This window comes from Rhinopithecus bieti, unplaced genomic scaffold (assembly GCF_001698545.2).
Source record: "Rhinopithecus bieti isolate Rb0 unplaced genomic scaffold, ASM169854v2 scaffold_19652, whole genome shotgun sequence".
Classification (NCBI taxonomy): domain Eukaryota; kingdom Metazoa; phylum Chordata; class Mammalia; order Primates; family Cercopithecidae; genus Rhinopithecus; species Rhinopithecus bieti.
The window spans coordinates 3,503,094-3,512,182 of NW_016809913.1; the positions used below are offsets into that span (position 1 = coordinate 3,503,094).

A 9,089-nucleotide genomic window follows, 5' to 3' on the forward strand; every position below is an offset into this window, starting at 1 on the left:
TTTATTATATCATCAAAGGAAAATTACTGTTAAAATATAATTTTAAAATTTGTTTTATGTAGTTGAGATTATAGTATAACTGTAATTTTATTTACGATTAAAATTTTTTTTTTTTTTTTTTTTTTTTTTGAGGCGGAGTCTCGCTCTGTCACCCAGGCTGGAGTGCAGTGGCTGGATCTCAGCTCACTGCAAGCTCTGCCTCCTGGGTTTACGCCATTCTTCTGCCTCAGCCTCCCAAGTAGCTGGGACTACAGGCATGTGCCACGACGCCTGGCTAATTTTTTATATTTTTAGTAGATAGGGTTTTTGCCATGTTGGCCAGGCTGGTCTCAAACTCCTGACCTTTGGTGACCCGCCTGCCTCGTCCTCGCAACGTGCTGGGATTACAGGTGTGAGTCATGGTGCCCGGCCTAAATATTTTTTTTTCTTTGAGACAGAGTCTTGTTCTGTTACCCAGGCTGAGTGTAGTGGCCCCATCTTGGCTCACTGCAAACTCTGCCTCCCTGGTTCAAGCAATTCTTGTGCCTTAGCTTCCCAAGTAGCTGGGACTGCAGGTGTTGCACCACCACACCCAGGTAATTTTTTTATTTTTAGTAGAGATGGGGTTTTACTGTGTTGCCCAGGCTGGTCTTGAACCCTTGGGCCCAAGCAGTCTGCCCAGCTGAGCCTCCCAAAGTGCTGGGATTACAGGCATGAGTTACCATGCCTGGCCATGCCCAGCTAATTCTTAAATTTTTTTGTAGAGTCGGGGTCTCGCTTTGTTGCTTAAACTGATCTTGACCTTATGGCTTCCAGTGATCTTCTTGCCTTGGCCTCCCAAAGGGCTGGGATTGTAGTGTGAGGCACTGTGCCCAGCCAAAAATTATTTATAAAAATCATTTATTAAACATAGCCATATAAGCTGGGCACGCTGGGTCAAGGCCTGTAATCTCAGGACTTTGGGAGACTGAGACAAGAGGATTGTTTGAGCCCAAGCGTTTGAGACCAGCCTGGGCAACACAGTGAGACTTCATTTCTATTAAAAGTTACAATAAAAAAAGTTGGGTGTCGTGGCATGTGCCTGTGATTTTAGCTCCTTGGGAAGCTGAAGTGGGAGGATCACTTGAGTCCAGGTGGTTGAGGCTGTAGTGAGCCGTGTTTGTATTACTACATTCCAGCTTTGGTGATAGAGTGAGAACGTATCTCAAAACAAAAATAAAAACAGGCCGGGCGTGGTGGCTCACGCCTGTAATCCCAGCACTTTAGGGGGCCAAGGCAGGCGGATCATGAGGTCAGGCGATCAGGACCATCCTGGCTAACACAGTGAAACCCCCATCTCTATTGAAATTCAAAAAAAATTAGCCAGACGTGGTGGCGGGCGCCTGTAGTCCCAGCTACTCGGGAGGCTGAGGCAGGAGAATGGCGTGAAACTGGGAGGCAGAGCTTGCAGCGAGCCTATACCGCGCCACTGCACTCCAGCCTGGGCGACAGAGCGAGACTCCATCTCAAAAACAACAAAACAAAAACAACAACAGAAACAAAAAAACCCAAAACAAAACAAATATAATAGCTATATTGAAGGCAGCCAACATACATATGAAAAAATGCTCAAGGCCGGGTGCGGTGGCTCAAGCCTGTAATCCCGGGTGGATCACGAGGTCAGGAGATCGAGACCATCCTGGGTAACACGGTGAAACCCCGTCTCTACTAAAAATACAAAAAACTAGCCGGGCGAGGTGGCGGGTGCCCGTAGTCCCAGCTACTCCGGAGGCTGAGGCAGGAGAATGGCATAAACCTGGGAGGCGGAGCTTGCAGTGAGCTGAGATCCGGCCACTGCACTCCAGCCTGGGCGACAGAGTGAGACTCCGTCTCAAAAAAAAAAAAAAAAAAAATGCTCAAGATGACTAACCCTTAGAGAAATGCAAATCAAAACCACAGTGAGATACCATCTCACTAATCAGAATGGCTATTATTAAAAAGTCATAAAATTATAGATATTGGCAAGGCTGCAGGAAAAACCTTATACACTGTTGGTGGGAATGTAAATTAGTTCAGCTCCTGTGGGAATCAGCTGGAGATTTCTGGAAGAACTTAAAACAAATCTACCATTCATCTCAGCAATTCCATATACTAGGTATATACCCAAAGGAAAACAGTTCTCCCAAAGAGACATGTACTTTTATGTTCATCACAGCACTATTCACAATAGTAAGAACATGGAATCAACCCAGGTGCTTATCAACAGTTGACTGGAAAAAGACAATGTGGTACATATACTCTATGGAATACTATGCAGCTATAAAAAAGACCAAAATCATGTTCTTGGCAGTAGCATGGATACAGCTGGAGGCCATTGTCCTCAGCAGGTTATCACAGGAACAGAAAACCAAATACCACATGTTCTTACTTACAATTATAGCTAAACATTGGGTACACGTGGACATAAAGACAAATAGTAGACACTACAGGGTGGGAGAAGAAGGGTAGGAGGAACGGAGGAAAGGGCTGAAAATCTACCTATCGATTACTATGCTCATTATCTAGGTTACGGGGTCAGTCTACCCCAAACCTCAGTGTCACGCAATATACTCACATAGCAAACCTGCACATGTACTCCCCTGAATCTAACATAAAAGTTGAAATTAAAATAATACGTGGCTGATGGGCCAGGCACTGTGGCTCACACTTGTAATCCCAGTGCTTTAGGAGACCGAGGTGGGAGAATTGCTTGAGCCCAGGAGTTTGAGGCTTCAGTGAGCTATGCTTGTGCCACTACACTCCAGCCTGGGCAACAGAGGGAGAGCCTGTCTCAAAAAAAAAAAAAAAAAAAAGAGGCCAGGCATGGTGGCTCATGCCATTCCTATAATCTCAGCACTCTGGGAAGCCAAGGCTGAGGTGGGAGGATTGCTTGGGCCCAGGAGTTGAAGACCAGCCTGGGCAACATAGCGAGACCCTTTCTCTACTAAAAATGAAAAACAATTAGCCAGACATGGTTTTTACCTATAGTCTCAGCTATTCCGAAGGCTGAGGTGGGAGTACCGCTTGAGCCCAGGAATTCTAGGCCGCAGTGAGTCATGATCTCAACACTATACTCCAGCCTGGGTGACAGAAGGAGACTTTATCTAAAAGGAAAAAAAAAAAAAGATAGCTGTATGATATACTGCTCTGTGGATGCAGTATAGCCATTTTTTTTTTTTTTTTTTTTTTTTTGGGGGGGGGAGATGGGAGTCTTCGACCTGTGTTGGCCCAGGTTGGAGTGCAATGCGGATCTCTGGTCACTGCAACGCTCCGAAGCCTCGCCCAGGGTTCAAGTGTAGAAATGAATCTCGCCTGCGTCAGCCATCCCAGAGTAGCTGGGATTATAGGGCCCCACCGCCACACCACAGCAATTCTATGTAGTTTGGTGAAGAAGCGGTTTTCACCATATTGGTCAGGCTGGTTCTTGAATCCTGACCTCAGGGTGATCCCCCCAGCCTTGGCGCTCAGAGAAGTGCTGGGATTACAGGCGTGAGCCACCATGCCCAGCCGTGGATGCAGTATAACTTTTTTGGCCACAGTAATACTGTTTGGATGAATATTTCTGCACAAATATTTGTCCATATTAGAAATCATTTCCTTAGAATATATTCCTAGAAATGGAATTACTGATTTCCCAAAAGACTTTGACATGTAGTTGAGGGAACTTGAAAACTCTACAATTGAGAAAGAAGAGTACAGTAAGTAAGAAAATTGAACCAGGCATGGTGGCTCACACCTGTAATTCTGGCACTTTGGAAGGCTGAGGCGGGAGGATTGCTTGAGCCCGGGAGTTTGAGACTAGCCTGAGAAACCTAGTGAGACCTCTTCTCTACAAAAAATTTGAAAAATAAGCCGTGTGTGGTTTTGTATACCTGTAGTCAACAGCTACTGTAGAGGCTAAGGCAGGAGGATTGCTTGAGCCTGGGAATTCAGGGCTGCAGTGAGCTATGATTGCAACATTGCACTCCAGCCTGGGTGACAAAGTGAGACTCTGTCTCAAGAAAAAAAAAAAAAAAAAGAACTAAGAACTGGATATGAAGAGAAAGTGGTCATTGAATTGTGAGAGTGACTGGCCATCAGGTCAAGTCCTTGCATTGATTTGAAGTCAAGTCTTTATTAAACCATGTGTTGTGGAGGCACTGGTCTGGGTATTTACATTTATGAGATGTAAGAGGCTTTTTGTCATTGCTGAAGATAACATTTTCTCCTTCCTTTTTAGTTTACAGGAGAGCCGTCCATTTTCAGTTGACTTTTTCAGGAAAATGATTCAGTTTGAAAAGGAGCAAGTAAGTATTCTGTTTCAGCATTTCTTGTCTGGGAAAATGGATAAGTGGTTACTAATCTATCGGACTTTTTTTTTTTTTCCTCTGAGGCAGAGTCTCACTCTGTCACCAGGCTGGAGTGCAGTGGCGCAATCTTGGCTCACCACAACCTCCATCTCCCAGGTTCAAGCGATTCTCCTGCCTCAGCCTCCTGAGTAGTTGGGACTACAGGCGTGCGCCACCAGGCCCAGCCAATTTTTGTATTTTTAGTAGAGATGGGGTTTTACCATGTTGGCCAGGATGGTCTCTATCTGTTGACCTCGTGATCTGCCCGCTTCTGCCTCCCGAAGTGTTGGGATTACAGGTGTGAGCCACTGTGCCCGGCCTGGGAGTGCTTTGTTATGTAAAAAGCTCTCATTATAATACAGTATAAATTTCTGATCCCTTGGTCTAACCCCTTTTCCATAGAGCTGGTTTAGGATTGGTAATCAAGCAAAGAGAAAGTACGTGTTCGGAGAATAGAAAACTTAGATGTTACTTTTTTTTTGAGATAGAGTCTTACTCTTGCCCAGGCTGGGGTGCAGTGGTGTGATCTCGGCTCACTGCAAACTCTGCATCCTGGGTTCAAGTGATTCTCCTGCCACACCCTCCCGAGTAGCTGGGATTACAGGCACATGCCGCCATGCCCGGCTAAATTTGTATTTTCAGTAGAGACGGAGTTTCGCCATGTTGGCCAAGCTGGTCTCAAACTCCTGACTTCACAGGTGATCCCTCAGCCTCCCAAAGTGCTGGAATTATAGGCGTGAGCCACTGCGCCCGGCAAGCCAAGTATCTTAATTCTACTGTATAAGACAGTTTTATAGTACAGGAGATAGTCTAGCCTAATATTTAATAGCCAGGCTTTGGATTTATAACATGATAGTTATGTGCCTTGAGCAAGTCACTTAATTCTAAGCTTCCCATCCTCATCTGTAAAGGTTATTATACCTGTTTCAGGGGTGTGAGAGTTGTAAGGCCAAATGGGATACTGGATAGAAAGGATGTTGCATAATGCCGTGCACATATGAGCCGTTAAACAGGTGTGATCTGTTTTTCGTGCATGTCTAAAATATGAGGTTAAATTGACTTTTTTTTTTTTTTTTTTTTGGAGACAGAGTCTCACTGTCTGTTGCCGAGGCTGGAGTGCAGTGGCACAATCTTGGCTCACTGCAACCTCCACGTCACAGGTTCAAGCGATTCTCCTGCTTCAGCCTCCCAAGTCGCTGGGATTACAGGCCCCTGCCACTGCACCTGGCTAATTTTTTTGTTTTTGAGACAGAGTCTCGCTCTGTTGCCCAGGCTGGAGTGCAGTGGCACACTCTTAGCTCACTACAACCTCTGCCTCCCAGATTTAAGCAGTTCTCCTGCCTCAGCCTCTTGAGTAGCTAGGATTACAGGCATGTACCACCATGCCTGGTTAAGTTTTGTATTTTTAGTAGGGACAGAGTTTCACCATGTTGGCCAGGCTGGTCTTGAACTCCTGATCTTGTGATCCGCCCGCCTCGGCCTCCCAAAGTGCTGGGATTACAGGTGAGAGCCACCATGCCTGGCCCTAATTTTTGTATTTTTAGCAGAGATGGGTTTCACCATGTTGGCCAGGCTGGTCTCAAACCCCTGACCTTGTGATCTGCCCGCCTCGGCCTCCCAAAGTGCTGGGATTACAGGCGTGAGCCACCGCTCCCAGCAAGAATACTTTTTTTTTGAGACAGAGTCTCGCTCTGTCACCCAGGCTGGAGTGCAGGGACACCATCTCGGCTCACTACAAACTCTGCCTCCCGGGTTCACGCCATTCTCCTGCCTCAGCCTCCTGAGTAGCTGGGACTACAGGCGCCCACCACCACACCCAGCTAATTTTTTGTATTTTTAGTGGAGACGGGGTTTCACTGTGTTAGCCAGGATGGTCTTGATCTCCTGACCTTGTGATCTGCCCACCTCGGCCTCCCAAAATGGCGGGATTACAGGCGTGAGCCATGGCACCCGGCAAGAAGATATTTTTAAAAATAGGTGGAGAATGAGCAGTTTTTGGTTGTAAAGTTAGTTATAGCTATTTTGCTAGGTACATAATTTATCAGCATTTTAATCTAATACGTAGCTGTGCTAAGATATTATGCTTGTTTTATAGGTGATGAAGTGTTTAAGGTCAAAGGGTTTAAAAACTTGCTGAAGGTTATATAACTAGTATTTATTTTAAGTGGATATAGCAAATAAGTACCAGAGCCCAGATATTCAGAAGGAAGAAATCCTTACTCAAAACAATTAGAACCTTTGCTGTTTCTTTATTTAATTCCCACTCATTCCTCAAGACTTTCAAATACTGTTTTCTGTGAAGCTGCCCATGTCCCCCACTTTTTTCTAATAGCGCTTTTTTTTTCCATGCTACTACAGCAAAGTGCTTTTATGTTTCACATGTACTTCACTTTGTTGAGTGGCTTTGATTTTTTCCTGGAAAAGTTGAGAGCCAAGTTGTGTTCATGTTAAACTCTTCCCCTTCAAATACCTGACAGACAATAGCTGCTTAACAATATGGTTGGAATGAATTTGTTATGTTATAAATCAGGCTTTTGAGGCAAGATTGTCTATCTTTGTCAGGAATCCTGCAATATGGCGAACATAAGAGAATATTATGAGAGGGCTTTGAGAGAATTTGGATCCACAGATTCTGGTAAGTAAACCCTTAATTTGTGACCAATTAGTATGGTTAGAACAGTATTTCTTGGCTGAGCACAGTGGTTCATGCCTGTAATCCCAGTACTCCAGCCTGGGCGATACAGTGAGACCCTGTCTCAAAACCAGAGACCAAAAACACCCCCTCTGGATTAGAGAAAGATTTGCATGGTTTTGTTCTCTTAAAAAAATGTATTTAGAGTTACATGAAAGGGGTAAACGTGAGATGCTGATTGGCATCTGTTATTGACTGTCTCCACATTGCCCTCATTTGTAGGACTTGTATAACGTACTTCTGGGTATAGGTATGTCACGTAAAATCTGTGGACTTTATGAACTCTTAAACATTGATTTGTTTATTTTTATTTTGTTTTGAGTCGGTGTCTCACTCTGTCACCTAGGCTGGAATGCAGTGGCGCAATCTCGGCTCACTGCAACCTCTGCCTCCCAGGTTCAAGCGATTCTCGTGCCTCTGCCTCCCAAGTAGCTGGGAGTACAGGCACGTGTGCCACCATGCCTGGCTAATTTTTGTATTTTCAGTCGAGATGGAGTTTTGCCATGCTGGCTAGGCTGGTCTTGAGCTCTTAACCTCAGGTGATCTGTCTGCCTTGGCCTCCCGAAGTGCTGGGATTACAGGTATGAGCCACTGTGCCTAACCAAAAAGTTTAGTATTTTTGAGTTAAGTAAATAAAACAGACTTTTATGATTGATGTGAAGGTTTTCTACTGGGAAAAAAAAAAAAACTGGCGAGGTGCAATGTCTCACACCTGTAATCCCAGCACTTTGGAAGGCCAAGGTAGAAGGATTGCTTGAGCGCAGGAGTTCAACACTAGCCTGGGCAATATGGTGAAACCCTCTTTCTACAAAATATTAAAAAATTAGCCAAATATGGTGGTGTGCCTGTGGTCCCAGCTGCCCTGGAGGCTGAGGCAGGAGGGTCACTGAAACTCAGGAAGTTGAGACTATAGTAAGCCATGTTCCCACCACTACGTTCTAGCCTGGGCAACACAGTGAGACCCTGTCTCAAAAAAAACAAACCAAAATCTGCCCCTATAGTTTAAAGAAGCTAAGAGAGGTATTGTTAAACAAAGCATCCTAGGGAAGTAACAGTGAGAAGTTAAGTTTCTTAGAAATCTTGAGTTGAATTGATATTTAATAAGGTTACCTAATAACACTCCTGTCGGTTATCTAATTGTATTTTTTTTTTTTTAAAGATATTTGGATGGATTATATGAAAGAAGAATTGACCCACCCCCTTGGTAGACCTGAGAACTGTGGACGGATCTACTGGCGAGCGATGAAAATGTTGCAGGGAGAGTCAGCAGAGGCATTTGTAGCTAAACATGCTATGCATCAGACTGGCCATTTGTGAAGAGGAAGAATACAGCCTGCTTTGTGAAACAGTATTGCAAGCAAGCCCTGTGGGCAAATTTGTATTATGAGTCCATCTGTAATTTGCTCAGTGATGGCAGACAAGATGGCTGTCTGGTTTTGAGACACACTTTATTTTATGTTAACTTGTTAATCTTTTTTAAAAATTAAAAATTTTTTATGATTGAGACAGGATCTTGCTCTTTTGCCCTGGCTGGTCTTGAACTCCTGGACTCAAGTGACCTTCTCACCTCAGACTCCTGAGTAGCTGGAATTATAGGTGTATGACACCGTGCTCAGCTTGATGTGCTAATCTCTGATTCCGGGAAAGAGAACTGCTGATTTAATGTTGAGGCCCGATCTACCACAGGTCCTAAATGTTCCCCAAAATACATGGAAAGCATATGACAGGTTTTTTTTTTATTATCTCGGGTCAAGCACTAATATCTCTAATCTCGATTTAAGAGCCAGTTGAAACGAAGGAGAAAGTGGCTGGGCGTGGTGGCTCACACCTGTAATCCCAGCACTTTGGGAAGGCTGAGGCAGGCAAATCATCTGAGGTCAGAGGTTTGAGACCAGCCTGGCCAATGTGGTGAAACCCCATCTCTACTGAAAATACAAAAATTAGCCGGGTGTGGTGTTGGGCTCCTGTAATCCCAGCTACTTGGGAGGCTGAGGCAGGAGAATCGCTTGAACCTGGGAGGCGGAGGTTGCAGTGAGCTGAGATCATGCCATTGCACCCCAGCCTGGGCAAGA

General features: G+C 44.8%; 1 protein-coding gene across 1 annotated transcript in view; it reads left to right on the forward strand.

Annotated features, from left to right (window-relative positions):
- Positions 1–8,523, forward strand: part of UTP6 (UTP6 small subunit processome component) — a 41,618-nt gene extending 33,095 nt beyond the window's left edge. Inside the window, exons 17-19 of the mRNA XM_017890935.1 lie at positions 4,217–4,283; positions 6,888–6,960; positions 8,177–8,523. Coding sequence (XP_017746424.1) covers positions 4,217–4,283; positions 6,888–6,960; positions 8,177–8,334 — 298 coding nt within the window. The 3' untranslated portion in view covers positions 8,335–8,523. The remainder of the gene's footprint in view (positions 1–4,216; positions 4,284–6,887; positions 6,961–8,176) is intronic.
- Positions 8,524–9,089: the final 566 nt, after the last annotated feature.